The 18,669-nt window shown below is 44.4% G+C and overlaps 1 protein-coding gene across 3 annotated transcripts in view; it reads right to left on the bottom strand.

Moving 5' to 3' along the window:
* The window catches only part of HINT2 (histidine triad nucleotide binding protein 2), a 44,681-nt gene that overhangs the window by 4,188 nt on the left and 21,824 nt on the right, over positions 1–18,669 (bottom strand). For all 3 annotated transcript variants that reach the window (XM_033936870.1, XM_033936881.1, XM_033936862.1), the window contains exons 3-4: positions 12,909–13,013; positions 10,912–10,984 (exon numbers count right to left, since the gene is read on the bottom strand). In XM_033936870.1, the coding sequence (XP_033792761.1) occupies positions 10,912–10,984; positions 12,909–13,013 (178 nt within the window). The remainder of the gene's footprint in view (positions 1–10,911; positions 10,985–12,908; positions 13,014–18,669) is intronic.

Raw genomic sequence — 18,669 nt, 5'->3', positions numbered from 1 at the left:
ACTAAGGAGTATATAAGCGGTCTCTGAAAAGTTCTCAGCCCAACCAAGAAGAGAATGATGTGAAGCCAGGAAACTTACAAGTTATTCCACACTTTTCTTGACCCTTTTCGTTTCAATGAGGCAAATGTATCTATTAAATGGGCACAAGTGTAGGGAAACCAAGCCATTGTGACATCACCAATGAGGTTGGCTCTTAAGCATTGGCAGAATCAGGCTTTATGACATCAGAATAGGAGGAGCCACTGAAAAGTTCTCAGCCCAAGCAAGAAGAAAATGTTGTGAAGCCATGAAACTCACAAGTTATTCCACACTTTTTGTTTCTATGAGGCAAATGCATCTAGTAATTGGGCACAAGTATAGGGAAACCAAGCCATTGTGACATCACCGATGAGGTTGGCTCTTAGGCATTGATGGAATGAGGCATTATGACATCAAAATACAAGGGGCTGCTGAAAAGTTCTCAGCCCAACCAAGAAGAGAATGATGTAGAGCCAGGAAACTTACAAGTTATTACACACTTTTCAAAATACTGCTGCAAAATTGATCTTTGGGAAACATAAATTTGAACACGTGACTCCGTTGCTCCAGAGTCTACATTGACTCCCGGTTTATTTTACAGTTCAATTCAAATGTGCTTGTGTTGTTTTTAAAATCCTATATGGTATCTTTACTCCTCTCCTTCATTTATCTTGGAACGTTTACAGATTCTCCTTTGCAAAAGGTAATCAACAATTTAAATTATCTCTTCCTTCCAAGAAAGGGATTAAAGGAGTCAAGATTTTTAATCAATCTCTAATTTTTAAGTTCTCTCAATTCTGGAATGATCTTCCATTTCTTTTAAGGAGTTCTGGCTCATTTCAATTTTTTCATAAATCTTTAAAAACTACTTTATTTGCTAACACTTTGAAAATTAATCTTCCAAAACTTAGTCTTATTCTTTATGGTTTTTATTTGTTAAGTTAACTATTGTAAACTGAGTCGAGCTTTCTTGGAATGATGTCTCGGTATATAAAGCCAAGTCTTAGATTAGATTAGATTCATAACATTGAAACAAAAAGTGTCAAAAAAAGTGTGGAATAACTAGTAAGTTTCATGGTTCCACATCAGCCCTCATACTCTTTAGAACACTAAAGGGTACCTGGAATAAATTGATATCTTGGCTAGGGGGTGCCCCAGAGGGAACAGACCAAGGTAATGTGAAATTTCCCCTTGGGTTGGACAATAGTTGGGAGGAAAGGAGCTTCAACTTGATGAAACATATGCTTAACCCAAGATGAGTTTTGAGGATTTCAAGCACCATATAGAAGTGCGGTGGCGTGATACTTTCACCTTCTGACAAATAAAATATTATATTCAATCCCTTGACCAGAGCAAGTTAAAATTTGGGGGGGGAGAGGGCGGGGAAGAGAAATTGTGACTTTTTTTCAATTCTATAGTTGAGGAACAGTTGACCATTTCTGGTCTCTTTCGGGCCCATTCAGAGAATAAGAGGGGAGAAAAGATTTCACAAACCTGAAGTTTAGATGGGAAGCAGAGTTGAGAAAACCCTTGAGTCTGGAATGTAGGATTAGCTGCAATGATCCAGAGTGCTAAGCTTCAGGAATGCTAAAGCACAGTTACTTACCGTAACAGGTGTTATCCAGGGACAGCAGGCAGATATTCTTGACTGATGGGTGACGGCACCGACGGAGCCCCGGTACGGACAATTTTAGAGTGATTGCACTCTAAGAACTTTAGAAAGTTCTAGCTAGGCCACACCGCGCGTGCGCGAGTGCCTTCCCGCCCGACAGAGGCGTGCGGTCCCCAGTTAGGATAAGCCAGCTAAGAAGCCAACCCGGGGAGGAGGGAGGGACGCAAAAATATCTGCCTGCTGTCCCTGGATAACACCTGTTACGGTAAGTAACTGTGCTTTATCCCAGGACAAGCAGGCAGCATATTCTTGACTGATGGGTGACCTCCAAGCTAACAAAAAGAGGGATGGAGGGAAGGTTGGCCATTAGGAAATTAAATTTTGTAAAACAGATTGGCCGAAGTGTCCATCCCGTCTGGAGAATGCATCCAGACAATAATGTGATGTAAAAGTGTGAACTGAGGACCAAGTAGCAGCCTTGCAGATTTCCTCAATGAAAGTAGATCGGAGGAAAGCTACAGACACTGCCATAGCTCTAACTTTGTGGCCCGTGACAGAACCTTTCAGTGTCAGGCCCGACTGAGCATAACAGAAAGAAACGCAAGCAGCAAGCCAATTGGAGAGAGTGCGTTTAGATAAAGGATGACCCAACTTGTTAGGATCAAAGGACAAAAATAGTTGAGGAGATGATCTGTGGGGCTTAGTACGTTCAAGATAGTAAGCCAGAGCACGTTTACAGTCCAAGGTATGCAAAGCCTGTTCACCTGGATGAGAATGAGGCTTTGGAAAAAATACAGGCAGGACTATGGACTGGTTAAGATGAAAAGGCCCCTCATGAACCGAGAAACCAAAGGATGAGCCGAGAGGGGTTTTCCATGAATTGGCTCATGAAAGGCAGCAATGGCACTAAGGTGAACTCTGATAGAAGTAGATTTAAGACCAGAGTCAGACAAGGAAAGAAGATAGTCCAACACCAGTCCCACTGCTAGAGACATGGGATCATGGTGATGTAAGAGGCACCAGGAAGAAAACCGAGACCACTTCTGTTGATAACATTGGAGCGTGGCCGGTTTCCTGGAAGCATCAATGATAGAGCAGACAGGCTGAGAAAGAAGTGAGTGAGCCGAAGTCAGCCCGAGAGATACCAAGCTGTCAGGTGCAGAGTCTGTAGGTTGGGATGCAGTAGGGTCTGCTGATGCTGAGAAAGCAGAGAAGGAAACAGTGGAAGAGGTATGGGTTTCCTGGAACTGAGTTGAAGTAGAAGGGAGAACCAATGTTGCCTGGGCCACCGTGGAGCGATGAGAATCATGGTGGCTTGTTCCCTCTTGAGCTTGAACAGTGTTCGCAGCATGAGCGGTAGAGGGGGAAAAGCATATAGGAAGAGACTGGTCCAATCCAGGAGAAATGCATCGGGCGCCAGACGGTGAGGAGAGTAGAGTCTGGAGCAAAACAGGGGCAGCTGATGGTTGTGGGGAGCTGCTAAAAGGTCCACTTGAGGAGTGCCCCATTGAACGAAAATGGACTGAAGAGTCGAGGGATCGAGAGTCCATTCGTGAGGTTGGAGAATTCTGCTGAGATTGTCCGCTAAGGAATTCTGTTCCCCTTGAATGTAGACAGCCTTCAGGAATAAGTGACGAGCTGTCGCCCAAGACCAAATCCGTTGTGCTTCCTGACACAACAGGCGAGAGCCCGTTCCTCCCTGTTTGTTGATGTAGTACATTGCAACTTGGTTGTCTGTGCAAATGAGCAGTACTTGAGGAAAGAGAAGATGTTGAAACGCCTTGAGGGCATAGAACATTGCTCGGAGTTCCAGGAAATTGATGTGGTGTTTCTTTTCCTGGGCAGTCCAAAATCCCTGAGTTTGGAATTCGTTCAAGTGAGCTCCCCAGGCGTAGGGGGAGGAATCTGTGGTGATGACTAGTTGATGAGGAGGTAGATGGAACAGCAGACCTCTGGATAGATTTGAAGATGCCAACCACCAAAGAAGCGACTGTCGAAGAGACGAGGTCACAGATATGTGTTGTGAACAAGGATCCGTCGCTTGGGACCATTGGTTCGCTAAGGTCCATTGAGGAGTACGCAGGTGGAGACGTGCGAAGGGTGTGACATGTACTGTCGAAGCCATGTGCCCCAATAGCACCATCATGTGATTCGCAGAAATGGTAATCTGTTGAAACACCTGCTGACAGAGATGGAGGATGGCGTGAAGGCGGTTGGATGGAAGAAACGCCCTCATCAGAACAGTGTCCAGAACGGCTCCAATAAATTGAAGTCGCTGGGTCGGAATGAGGTGAGACTTGGGTAGATTGATTTCGAACCCTAATAGTCAAAGGAAGTGAATGGTCTGATTGGTGGCAAGCAGAACCGCCTGAGGGGAATGAGCTTTGATCAACCAGTCGTCCAGATAAGGGAAGACATGAAAGTTGTGAGAGCGGAGATAGGCCGCTACCACAATCAGACATTTGGTGAATACCCTGGGAGAGGAGGCCAGGCCGAAGGGTAGCACTTTGTATTGAGAATGATGTTGATTGATGAGAAAGCGCAGATATTGCCTGGACGTCAGATGGATAGGAATATGTGTATAAGCCTCTTTGAGATCGAGGGAGCATAGCCAGTCGCCCTGAGCGAGAAGAGGGTAGAGGGTGGCAAGAGAGAGCATTTTGAACTTCTCCTTGACCAAACATTTGTTGAGATCTCTGAGATCTAAGATGGGTCTGAGGTCTCCGGTCTTTTTGGGAACTAGAAAGTACCGGGAGTAAAAACCCTGACCTCGCTGATCTTGAGGAACTTCTTCGATGGCATTGAGAAGAAGGAGGGATTGAACCTCTTGAGCGAGAAGGAGGGACTGAGACTCTTTTGGCAGGCCTAATGGCGGGGGAGTCTGAAAATTGAGGGAGTAGCCATGGGCTATGATCGAGAGCACCCACTGGTCGGTGGTGATTACCTCCCATCGAGAGTGAAAAATGGTTAATCGACCTCCTATGGACTGTGGAAGAGGACAGGAGGGAGGGAGACTGGCAATGCCCAGGAGAAGGGAGTCAAAAGGGCTGAGTCGGCTTAGTCTGAGTGACAGGCTTTATGGTAGGCGGCTGTTGCTGACGAGCTTGTTGGTGCTGTTGCCGCTGCCTCCGAGGTTGTGGAGGTTGAGGCTGAACTGGCTGAGCAGAAAACCGCCTCTGATATGATGGCTGCTGTCTAAATGAACGAGGAGGAGGAGGAGGCTTCTTTTTATTTTTCAGCAAAGTATCCCACCTCGTCTCATGGGCAGAGAGCTTTTGAGTGGTGGTATCCATAGATTCTCCAAAGAGCTCATCACCCAGGCAGGGAGCATTGGCAAGGCGGTCCTGGTGGTTCACATCAAGGTCGGAGACTCGGAGCCATGCCAATCGTCTCATCGCTACAGACATAGCCGTAGCTCGGGATGTGAGTTCAAAAGTATCATAGATGGACCGGACCATGAACTTCCTGAGTTGTAGGAGACTGGAAGTGCATTGTTGGAATGCAGGAAGCTTACGGTCAGGAAGATACTTTTGAAAAGAAGAGACTTGCTGAATCAAATGTTTCAGGTAAAAAGAGAAGTGAAACGCATAATTACCTGAACAGTTGGCCAGCATTGCATTTTGGTAAAGTCTTTTACCAAATTTATCTATGGCTTTGCCCTCTCTGCCAGGAAGGACAGAGGCATATACACTAGAGCCTGCCGATTTTTTGAGGGTGGACTCCACCAGCAGAGATTCATGGGGCAGCTGGGGTTTGTCAAACCCTGGAATAGGAATCACCTTGTAAAGCGATTCCAGCTTCCTAGGGGCTCCTGGAACGGTGAAAGGAGTTTCTAAATTTTTGTAAAAAGTTTCCCTCAAGATGTCATGGAGGGGTAACTTTAAAAATTCTTTCGGAGGCTGGTCAAAATCCAAAGCACCAAGATATATTCACCCGAAGTGGTTCAAAACACAAAATACAAAAATGATACAAAATACCACTTCCAGAGAGTATGTGTTCAAAATTAGTTCTACAATGATTATATCTACTCAGGAAAAGGCCTCAGAATAGGAGCTTACGCAAAGTCCTATCATGGACTAAAACTTCAGCGTAACTACTCCTTGCTCCAATCATTGGCCTAAAAACACCTGAGGATATATTCAGCACAGTCTACTCCAGGTTTCAATAAATATAATTTTTTAACTTTTTCTAAACTTTTTTAGAACCTTTATGTATACTATAACTTTTTAACGAACTATGAATACATCTCTCTATTAGTTTGCAAGAGAGTTTGACAACTTTGTACTTATCTTAGACGTTGTCATATTTAATTCCAGGATTGCCCGTAGGTTGCCAAAGGTTGCCGACGTGGCCAGCGTTTCGTGGACATATCACTCGGTCCACTGCTTCAGGGCCGTGGGCAAAAACATGCAGGCATAGTTCCGTTGAAAGCTGCTGAAGGCTTACAAAAAAACCATCAAGAAATGCTTTGGATTTTTTAGAGTCAGACTCTAGAGGGATGAAAAGGGTGTCCGACATCTCCTTAAGAAACTTGGTGAAGGACGAGTGCTGTGGCTTACCAGCAGGATCCTGCACCGATGTAACATCCTCCTCCGAGGAATAATCTGCCTCGGTACCGAGGGGGTCATCAGAATCATCCCACAAATCAAGGTCCCGTACCGATGACAGACGGCCCTGAGAAAGTGGGGTAGAAGGTTCGGTATGCTTGGTTTTGCATACCGATTTACCAGACCTCATGGACACCGTACCGGGTGACTGTACAGCAGTACGGGTGTCAGAGAACGGCACCGGCTCCGAAGTCGAGTAAGCAGTGCGTCGAAGAGACTTCGGTTCCGCCGAGAGAACAGGCATAGAAACAGATTTTTGCGGTGCCGACAACGTCGATGCCGACAAAACAGGCTGTTCGACGATCGGCACCGAATGCTCAGGAGGTACCAACACTGGAAGGCTCGGAGTCAGTAGAGCCGGGAGCAAGTGTTGTAACTGCTCCTTAAGCTGGACCTGAAGGATGGATGCTATTCTCTCATCCAGAGACGGTCCCGATGGCACCGGTACCGCTTTTTTCTTGCTCGGTACCTGCGGTGCAGCTCGACGCTCAGGCGAAGTCGATGCCGATGAAGAGGCAGTGACTTCAATAGGAGCGGAGCGTTTGCGAGGCCGGCGCGCAGTCTGCAGGACTTGGCTCACTGCTTGTTCGACTGGCGGGCTAAGGACAGTAGGGGATGGCTTCTTAGCCAGCTTACCTACAGGGTGCGACACCGAGGATGGATCTTGCGGTGTCGAAGTCACCGGTGCCGATTTGGAGGAAGATGACGGTGTCGATGCCGGGGGAACTTCCATGGCGGCACCAAAAAGAATTTGCTGTTGAATTTGGCGATTCTTTAGAGTTCTCTTTTGGAGAGAACTGCAGCGGGTGCACGTTTCTGCCCTATGGTCTGGACCCAGACACTGAAGGCACCACTTGTGCGGGTCGGAAAGTGAAATAGGATGTGCACACCGCTGACACTTCTTAAAACCCGGTGAAGGGGGCATGAAGGGAAAAACGGCCGTAGCAAAATCGAAGCCGAGGCTTCGATGGTGTCAACAGGCCCCGCCGGGGCTGACCGGAAAAAAGTCGAAAAAAATTGACTTTTTTTTTTTTTTTTAAATAAAAGAAAGAAACGATAAGGTGAATAAATCACAACAAGAAAATAACGCGCGAGCGGGAAGGCGAGAAAAATTTGAAAAAATTTTCCAACAGCAGTTGGAACACGCGTCTTCTTAGCTCCGCGGAAACTAAGAAACTGGGGACCGCGCGCCTCTGTCGGGCGGGAAGGCACTCGCGCGTGCGTGGTGCGGCCTACTAGAACTTTCAAAGTTCTTAGAGTGCAATCACTCTAAAATTGTCCGTACCGGGGCTCCGTCGGTGCCGTCACCCATCAGTCAAGAATATGCTACCTGCTTGTCCTGGGATAATTTTTGGTACTTCACAGAGAATATTTTACCTAGGCACCAATGTTGAAAGCAGGGAAATCTCCTACCTTCCTTTGCATGAAATTGTGTGCTTATACGACCTTTCTGGTTTGAAATTGAGCTCAATGTGAGTTGCCTCTTGAGACAGAGTTCATCTGTCTGCTGATCTTATACTGTTAGACACTGCTCAACACCCTAGGCAGCATATTCACCATATCCCCTAAATGTATCCCTTATGCTGGCACCCTGTTTGTCTGTCTAGATTGTAAGCTCTTTAGAGCAGGGACTGTCTCCATCGTAACTCTCTAAAGCACTGCGTACGAGTAATAATAATAATAATAATAATAGTTTATATACCGCAATACCGTGAAGTTCTATGCGGTTTACAAAAGATTAAGAAAAGATACAAAAAGATTGAACATATGAGAGGAGAGCGAGAGAGGATTAAAGGTCTAGAAAACCGATATTGAGGAGAGGGAGAAGTACGGGTCAGTTGTCTAGATACAACAGGAACAGATATGTCTTTAGACGCTTCCTGAATTCCATGTAAGTGGTGGGGGAGAGCGTTCTAGGTCTTTACCCCATAATGCTGCTTGGTGTGAGAGGAGATGACGCCAAACTGAGTAATGTAGTGGGCAAATGCACAACAGACGAAGATTCAGTGCCCGACAACATGATGCACGACCTACTCCTACTGGAGCGATGGTCTAGGACATGGCAACTCAACTTCAATGCCAAAAAATGCAAAGTTATGCACCTGGGCAGCCAGAATCCATGCAAGTCTTATACCCTTAATGGCGAGATCCTAGCAAAAACGGTAGCAGAACGAGACTTGGGGGTAATCGTCAGTGAGGACATGAAGTCTGCCAATCAAGTGGAGCAGGCTTCGTCCAAGGCAAGACAAATCATGGGCTGCATACGAAGGGGTTTCGTCAGTCGTAAGGCGGAAATCATTATGCCATTGTATAGATCCATGGTGAGGCCCCACCTGGAATACTGTGTGCAATTCTGGAGGCCGCATTATCGCAAGGATGTGCTGAGACTGGAGTCGGTGCAAAGAATGGCCACCCGGATGGTCTCGGGACTCAAGGATCTACCATACGAAAAACGGCTTGACAAATTACAGCTATACTCGCTCGAGGAGCGCAGAGAGAGGGGGGACATGATTGAGACGTTCAAGTATCTTACGGGCCGCATCGAGGCGGAGGAAGATATCTTCTTTTTCAAGGGTCCCACGACAACAAGAGGGCATCCGTTGAAAATCAGGGGCGGGAAACTACGAGGTGACACCAGGAAATTCTTTTTCACTGAAAGAGTGGTTGATCGCTGGAATAGTCTTCCACTACAGGTGATTGAGGCTAGCAGCGTGCCTGATTTTAAGGCAAAATGGGATCGGCACATGGGATCTATTCACAGGGCAAAGGTAGGGGAGGGACATTAAGGTGGGCAGACTGGATGGGCCGTGGGCCCTTATCTGCCGTCTATTTCTATGTTTCTATGTTCTATGTTGTTTTTTCAGTTTACAACCTCTAACTGGGGGGGGAAACAAAGTTCGAATGTGAGCTTCTCTTGTGTCTGTTGGTGAAGAAGGAAAAAAGGTCCGTTAAGTATTTGGGGGCTAGTCCATACAGTACTTTAAAGCAGAGGAAGGCGAACTTAAACTTTACACGTGCTTCCGTCGGTAGCCAGTGCAACTGCCGGTAATAAGGTGTCACATGATCGAATTTCTTCAGCCCGAAGATAAGTCTGACCGCTGCATTTTGCATTAGTTGTAAGCGTCACATATTCTTTTGGGGGATAGCTAAGTAGGCAATATTGCAGTAGTCAAGTTGACTTAAACATAGAAAGGTGACGGCAGAAAAGGGCTACAGCCCATCAAGTCTGCCCACTCTACTGACCCACCCCATTAAGTCTGAGTGCTGCTCGACCCACGTAGGGATCCCACTGGATGTCCCATTTATTCTTAAAGTCGAGCACGCTTTTGGCCTTGATTACCTGCACCGGAAGTTTGTTCCAGTGATCTACCACTCTTTCTGTGAAGAAATATTTCCTGATGTCACCACTAAATTTCCCTCCTCTGAGTTTGAGCGGGTGCCCCCTTGTGACTGAGGGTCCCTTGGGAAGGAATATATCGTTTTCCACCTCGACACGACCTGTGACGTACTTAAAAGTCTCAATCATGTCACCCCTTTCCCTGCGCTCCTCTAGAGAGTAGAGCTGCAATTTGCCCAGTCTTTCCTCGTATGAGAGACCCTTGAGTCCAGAGATTGCACCAGGATTCTGAATGCTGACGTATCAAAATATGATTTAATGGATCTGAGTTTCCAGAGAGTGAAAAAACCTTTTCTGATTAAGGAGTCCACCTGATCTTTCATGGTTAGGCATTGATCCAGAGTTATACCCAATATCTTCATGGTGGACTGAATAAGTAACTAAGTTCATTGATGCATAGTGGGGTTTTGGTGTCAAGTGGGTGAGGAGAGGCAACGAAGAATTTTGTTTTTTCTGGATTAAGTTTGAGCTTGAAGTCTGTCATCCATTGCTCCATCACTTTTATAGCTTCTGATGCCTTGGGAATGGTTTCCGAGATAGAGTTAGCAAATGGGATGATGATCGTAAAGTCATCTGCGTAACTTGAATAGTTTTATCCCCAGTTGGGTTAATTGCGCACCCAATGAAGACATGTAGACATTGAAAAGCAATGGGGATATAGGTGACCCTTGTGGCACACCGGATGAATTGCTCCAGGTATTGGAGAGATTGTAGTTGAAGCGTACCTGATAGGTACGAGATGTAAGGAAGCCCCGAAACCAGTTCAACACCTCTTCCCTGATACCAATGGCGTCTAGGCATGGTATCATTTTCCCATGGTCTACCAGATCAAAGGCAGAGCTCATATCGAATTGCATGATCAGGGCATTGAGGCCCTTGCTGAACAATAGGCGGAGGTTGTCTAAGATAGCCGCAATTACTGTCTCCGTACTGAATGAGGGTCTGAAACCGGATTGAGTTTCATGTAGGAGAGAGAACTGATTAAGTAGGAGTAGGAGTATGTTAATCTATTCTTTTATATAAAGATGTTGTACTAAGAATGGAACATGAACTTTAGAGCAGCACTAAAAGTCAGTTTTTGCCCTGGCTTTTCCAGACTCTGTCACTTAATAGAGTCTGGGTTCCTTATAGTCTCTCTCTCTTTTTTTTTTTTAACTCTCCCATCAATCATTCTAGTTCTTTTCCATCTTTGACTGCTTTTGTTAAAAGGTGATATACCAAGCCTCATTAAACATTACAAGAGAGGGCTAAGAGGACGACTCAAGGGGGTGACTCACCGAGTCTGTAGCCCTCATCCAGTCCTTCCTTCTTGGCCAGCTGGCTAGCTGTCACCAGCAAGTGACCCAGCAACTGTGAAAGGGAAAGATTTCACGGTAACTAAAACACCAACATGCAAAAGATATGGTTCGCAGCCTGCAGCACTGATCTCAGCCCCTCTCCCCCCCACCCAGCACATAGTGCATGCAGAGAAAGATGCTTAGGCTCTCCTCTTACTTCAAGGATGACTGGTGCCAGTATTTTCCCCTGAAGTAGGAAATAACCCTCTGGAGCCTGTGACACCCTTACCCCCCCTCAGGGGGAATATTCAGTGCATTAAGACTTCTCAAGGAGGCAGCCAAAGGAACATGTTCTCAACATATCTTTATGGTAGTAGCAATCCACGTCCCTCGCCATACATATGGCACCTCAGTAATGAGCATCCCTTCAATGGATCTATTGAGTTCAGCATTTAGTGGATGCAATTTCAGTGGTAACTCAAGTGGAGTTACTTTCAGGTACAGTAATATATTTCCCTGTCCCCAGAGAGCTTACAAACATAATTAGGACTAAAATTTAAAAACCTCATTTCCGCCCCATCTCCGTGAACTTGGTCACCTCAGTAACTATAGAAAAGTAGACAAATATAGTGCAAAATATAGACAGCAGATATAAATTCTCAAAACTGACACATTTTGATCACTAAATTGAAAATAAAATCATTTTTCCTACCTTTGCTGTCTGGTGATTAATTTCATGAGTCTCTGGTTGCATTTCCTTCTATCTGTGTATCCTTTCTTTCATTTCTTTCTTTCTGCACTCAGGCCCAAGAATTGTCCCTTTCTATTCCCTCCCTCTTTCCTTCCTATGTCTTTAATGCCCCCAGTGCCTCCTTCCCATGTCTTTATTGCCCCCAGTGCATCCTTCCCGTGTCCCTCTCACTGCCTTCCACACTTTGTCCCACCCCCACCCCCGAAGCCAGCCTGCCTGCCTGTCTACCTCTCTCCCTCCCTCCTTGGCCAAAGCCAGTCTGCTTGCCTGCCTACCACCTTCCCTCCCTGCCCTGCAAAAAAAAAAAAGAGCCTCCCTCTTTCCTTTCCCCTGCTCTTACTGCCCTGCCGTGGCTGCTAAAGTCGACAGGAAGTCTTCTTTCCGACGTCAATTCTGACGTCGGAGAGGACGTTCTGGGCCAGCCAGGCAGCGATTGGCTGGCCCAGAACATCCTCTCCGACGTCAGAATTGACGTCGGAAAGAAGACTTCCTGTCGGCTTTAGCAGTAGCGACAGGGTAGTAAGAGAAAGGGACCCGGGGAAAGGAAGGAGGGAGGGACAGGAAATGATCGCCTGTCCTGTTGTCCCCGAGCACAGCTTCGGGACGCTGTCCTGAAGCTGTGTGTGGGGACAACGGGACAGGAGGTCTGAAAACGGACCTATGGTCATTTTAATCTTGCCGGCCCTGCGCGGACCGGCAGAAATTTCCTGCGGACCGGTGGTTGAAGAACAGTGTTCTACATCCCCCTCTCCACACACATTTTTCTGGGGTCAAGCAAGCAAAAATATTAAGAATTTGACACTTTCAAGGCCTGTGCAGCTCTCTGTCTTATGTGCAGTAAATGAAAGTCTGAAAAAGAGTCAAGGAGACAAGTAGCAGAGGGGGTTTCGATCTTCATATCAAAAGTGAGAACATTCTCACTCATCACTGCTGTTCCTGTCAAGAGGTCACCAACAAAGCACTTCTAAAGTGATGCAGTGGTCAATACCAGGACCCCTGTGATTGGGAGAGGGAGGGGGGGGATCAAAAACAAAGTATGTCAGGGGATAGATCACCAGTAGAGAGGATGTCAAAAGCAGTACCACGTGGGAGGGAAGATAGTGTAATCAACAGAGCTCTGTAATGATTGTAGTATGGGCCCAGGAATGGGTCCAACCTCCTATTAGTGTGCACACAAAGAATTCATGGAAAATGTTCAGAACTTTCAGAAAAGGGAAGGTTTCCACTTGCAGCCCCTGAGGCTTACCTCTGTATCATCCTCTGTAACGTAACTGATCCTGGGGATTGGAGTCTTAGGGATCACAAGGAAATGCAGTGGAGCTTGGGGGTTCACATCCCAAAATGCAAGACACTGTGAGACAGGAATTTATACATATTATAAAGGATGTTTTTGCGAGTGCATGTTCTGTACTGATGTCACTTAAAGAAATACAACATTATAATAGACAATGCCAAGAACCATACACTGCCCAGCATCATCCAAAAACTGGTATCACCATGAATCCTGTTCATGGTAATCCAAAAATAAACAGAAATTGTACACAAACCCATCAAAACTCCCACAAGCTCTAGTTCACAGATTTAATAAATAAGTACGAGTCCTACCAGAAAGCCTGTCCCATGCCAGGGACCATGTCTACTGAAACATCTTCCATGCCCTAAGGGACCGCGCATATGTACATAGACACCAGATTTGTGTAGATGCCCTTGTGTCTTTATAAAATATGGTTAAATTAGACACTTTCTTGGCTTTCTGACCTAGTTTTGCTGTTCTGCCTCCACTGAACGATGATGGCTTTAGAATTATGCATTTATATATGTCACAACTACAGGGAAAATTGCACAAGGAAAATTATGTTTAACCTTTCAAACACTGCAGTCAGCAAAGGATGTTGGACAACATTACCACATGAGATTAATATGTTATCACCTAGCTCATAAGATTCCCAACACCTGGTCCACGTACCCCAAGGGGTATACAAGATATCAGCAGGGATACACAATGCCACTCAAGACAGAAAATCAGCCAGAGAATGAAGGAGGGAAGGCAGGAATACTGGACACCATGGGAGAGGGGTGGAAGGGGAGGAATGTGAATAGAAACTTTTGGTTTATATTCTAGTTAACATCCCCCCCTACACACACTTTATTTAGGGGAAAAAGGTTATCTCTGCTTATATTTAAGTATATATGGTATTCCTGTCTGTTTCATATTTTTTAGTTACTTCCCAGTCTACAATAGGACATTTATTTGTTATGATTATTTATTTAAAAATAGTTATATTCCACTCTACTCACAGAATATAAATTTACACACACAATTAACAAAACAGTACAATTCTAACAGACATTTCCTCTATCTTCACGATGCAACCTATAACCAGTTTATTTGTCAACTTTGTAGAGGTTGACATGGTACAAAATTTGTCACTGTTCCCGTTCCTGCAGATAACAGTAGGAAACCATCCCCTTTAAGGAGAGAGGGAAGAATCAGAGAATGAATGGGCCCAGCCACTGACCCTCAATGAATGGGCCCAGCCACAGACCCTCAAGCCTTGCATTGAAGAACTGAGGATCAGATTGACACGGGATGGTTTTCCACAGTGATCCATGGGGATGGGAACGGTGATGAATTCTGTCTCCATGCCATTCTCCAGAAAAGCTTCTTTAAAAGTTTTCTACAAGAACAAGAAGGATCTGCATGCCTAACCTCCATTGGCAGGCTGTTCCATATAAATGCTGCACTTAATGTTTTCAATTCCAAACTCCAACCCACCTGCTAAGCACCAATATCCAAACCTAGGCAACAACTTAAAAACTAAAACTAAACGCCTCCAAAACCAAAGTCCTTTATTTCCACAGTGACCAACAAACAACACCAACAAGCATCACGCTCCAATCCGGCAACACACTCACAGTAGATAAAAACAATAAAATTCTAGGCTGGACTCCACATTAACCATGGAACCTCAAGTATCCCATCTCTGAAAGAAAACCCACTTCACCATGAAATAATTAAGACTCATCAGGTCATACTTCCATCAGCATCATTTCACCCTCATTGTCCAGATGATGATATTGTCCCAACTAGATTACTGTAACTCTGTCTACTTGGGAATCAACACCATCCTTAAACACAAAATGCAGCTCATTCGAAACACGGCAGTGTGACTCATTTTTGGCCTGAAAAAATATGACTTTCTCAGCATACCTCAAACAACTCCACTGGCTACCCATCCCAGCCCAAATAAAATTAAAAACATCATGCATCATATAATCTACGGAAACTCAGCTGCCCCTCTCAACAAAATCCAATCCGATGCATGGTCCGCCTCTCGCAGACTACTTAACAGGATCCAAATGAACCTCCCCTCAACGAAAAATCTCAAGTACAGAAGAATTTTCCAATCCATGTTCACCTTCCTGGGAGTCAAAATCTGGAATGATCTCGCAGAGACAATAAGAACAGAAGCCAACCATGACCAATTCCGGAAAAAAACCTGAAAACTCTTCTCTTTGACAATTAATTTTTTATGATCACCATGATTATTACGATTAGGTTTCCTCCTCCTTTCTCCTCCTCTAACCCAATCTTCCCTTTTCTTTTTCAAGTCGCCTAGAGCCTGTTTAGGTTTGTGCGACTCACAAATATTAGATTATCATTCCCTCTTTAAACCTGAGCACAGTGTATTAATGCACCTTCTTGACCAGTTTGTCTGTCTTGACTAGATTGTAAGCTCTTTTGAGCAGGGACTGTCTCTTCTGTGTTTTGATGTACAGCGCTGCGTATGTCTAGTAGCACTATAGAAATAATTAGTAGTAATAGTAAGGTAAAGGAATTTTTTTCAGGTTTCAATGTAATGATATTCCTGAGAGCTGGAAGTTGAAGCCTTTTGGAACTTTCAGATCACAAGGCTCATACAGAAATATAAGACTTTAACTGGGAGAGAAAATAAGTTGGAACGTCTTTGGAAAAAAAAAATACATCAGACATTACATTTTGAATTTCACTCTCCAAAAAGAATACAGAACAAGACCAATATGATCAGAACGCAATGTCCCACTCAAGAGTCTAGCAACAGAATTTTGGATAGATAGCCCCTACCCAGTGGCTTTTGAATTTCCTCAGAACAGCTTAGCTTATGCTTATCCACAATTTATTAACATCTTCAAGAAAAATCTAATGCATTGGAAAGACAGAATTCCCCCAATGCTAAAGCCATGCAAGTTTTACCCTTTTAAATCATATCCATTCTTGTTTTATAGCCCTGACATCCTATTCACCTCTCTGTACTTTCCCATATCACCTGTGGAAATTTCCAGTTCTTAAGTACTGTGGCTGATTGTAATGCTAAGTTATTAAAAAATGCCATTGTGGAAGCCAAGACCAGATACACTCCATGTATTAACAAAGGCGAAAAGAAGAGAAAAACGAGAGCTGGCGTGGTTACAAGGTGAAGTGAGAGGTTATCAAAACCAAAAATCATCTGTTAAAAAATGAAAAAGGATCCAAATGAAGAAGATAAGAAGAGACATAAGCACTGTCAACGTAGATGCACAGCATAGATAGAAACACAGAAACGTGATGGCAGATAAAGGCCAAATGGCCCATCTAATCTGCCCATCCACAGTAACAATTATCTCTTTCTCTCTCTCTGAAAGATCCAACCTACTTATCCCAAGCCCTCTTGAATTCAGACACAGTCTCTGTTTCCACCATCTCTTCCGGGAGACTGTTCCACGCATCTACCACCCTTTCCATAAAAAATATTTCTTCAGATTACGCCGGAGCCTATCACCTCTTAACTTCATTCTATGCCCTCGCTTTGCAGTTTCCTTTCAAATGAAAGAGACTCGACTCATTTTAATTTATATTAAGTATGTATTTAAATGTCTTTATCATATTTCCCCTCTCCCGTCTTTCCTCCAAAGTATACTGATTGAGATCTTTAAGTCTGTGCCTATACGCATTATCACAAAGACCACACACAATTTTAGTAGCCTTCCCCCGGACCGACTCCATCCTTTTTATATCTTTTTGAAGGTGCGGCCTCCAGAATTGTATTAAATATTCTAAATGAGGTCTCACCAGAATCTCATACAGAAGCATCAATACCTCCTTCTTCCTGGCCAAACCGCTCCCTATGCAACCTAGCATCCTTCTAGCTTTCGCCGTCACCTTTTCAACCTATTTGGCCACCTTAAGATCATTACATACAATCACACCCAAGTCCCACTCTTCCGTCGTGCACATAAGTTCTTCTCCCTCTAAACTGTACTGTTCCCTTGGGTTTTTTGCAGCCCAAATGCATGACCATGCATTTCTTGGCATTAAATTTTAGATGCCAAATTTTAGACCATTCTTCAAGCTTTGCCAGGTCTTTCTTCGTGTTATTCACACCATCCGGCATGTCTACTCTATTGCAGATTTTGGTATCATCCGCAAAGAGGCACATCTTACCTGACAACCCTTCAGCACTATCATTTAGAGAGACCAGTGCAGGACACAGAAATCACCTTGGGGACACTTCTTGAAGCCTTAGGAAGACTTGATGTTAAAGTGGAGAAGACAGCCCAGGACCTAGAGGTATTGGTTTCCAAAGTAGATGCCTTCTCTTTCAATATTGATAAAATTCTTAAGGACAGTATTGCGAAAATTCAAAGTAAGACTAACCCTTTGAAAAATACACTTCTCGAGGTCATCAAAGACCAAAAATTTATTCAAAGAAATATTGAATCAATTGAAAATTACAACAGACGTATAAATCTTAGGGTTCTCAATTGCCCTAAAATCTTAGGCTTAATCATAATAATAATAATAATAACTTTATTCTTCTATACCACCACAATCTTGCGACTTCTAGGCGGTTTACAATCAAGACTGCTGGACATTCAGCGAAATACAATAAGTAGATATTCAGAGGAAATACAGAGATCAGAGACCTCAGGAGGCAATACTATAGAAATACAATTTGCTGAGCGAAAATGTAATATGTACATTTTAGTAGGTAATGTCTGACAGGACCTGTTGGGGATAAATAGCAACGTAAAGTTACGATAAGATGAGGATAACAGATTATATTTATAACAGTGCTGCAAGTTCAGGTGGAATAGGGAGGGGAGAGGGAGAGCGGGTCAATTGTTTAGGTATTTCTGGAACAGGTATGTTTTTAGGCGTTTCCTGAATTCCCCGTATGTAGTGGGCGAAAGCAATTGGTCTATGTCTTTGCCCCATAGGACTGCTTGGTGAGAGAGAAGGTGTTCGTGGTGTTTTTTCATTTTGCAGCCTCTAACTGGAGGGGAAATGAGTTTTGGGTGTGTTTCTCTTGAATTTGTTATTAGAAAATGCGAAAAGGTTCGTTATGTACTTGGAGGTCAGGCCGTATAGTACTTTGAAGCAGAGGCAGGCAAATTTAAACATTATTCGTGCTTCCGTTGGTAGCCAGTGCAGCTGCCGATAGTAGGGTGTCACGTGGTCGAATTTCTTCAGCCCGAAGATAAGTCTGACCGCAGCATTTTGCATTATTTGGAGACGTCTCATATTCTTTTGTGAGATTGCTAGATAGGCGATGTTGCAGTAGTCAAGCTGACTTAGTATGAGGGATTGCACTAGGATTCTGAATGTTAACGTATCGAAGTATGATTTAATGGTTCTGAGTTTCCAGAGAGTAAGGAAACCTTTTCTGAATAGGGAATCCACTTGTTCCTTCATTGTTAGGCATTGGTCTAGAATAACACCTAGTATTTTCATGGTGGGCTGAATAGGGTAGTTGAGTTTATTGATACATAGTGGGGTTTTATTGTCAAGCGGGTGAGGGGAGGCAACGAAGAATTTTGTTTTTTCTGGGTTGAGCTTGAAATCTGTCATCCATTGTTCCATCTCATTTATGGCATCGGATGCCTTGGGAATGGTTTCCGAGATGGAGTTGGCGAATGGGATGATGATCGTAAAGTCATCTGCGTAGCTGAATAGTTTTATTCCTAGTTGGGTTAGTTTCACACCTAAT

This window comes from Geotrypetes seraphini, chromosome 1 (genome assembly GCF_902459505.1).
Source record: "Geotrypetes seraphini chromosome 1, aGeoSer1.1, whole genome shotgun sequence".
NCBI lineage: Eukaryota > Metazoa > Chordata > Amphibia > Gymnophiona > Dermophiidae > Geotrypetes > Geotrypetes seraphini.
The sequence above is the reverse complement of the archived record's forward strand: the minus strand, read 5'-3'. Positions and strand labels throughout refer to the sequence as shown.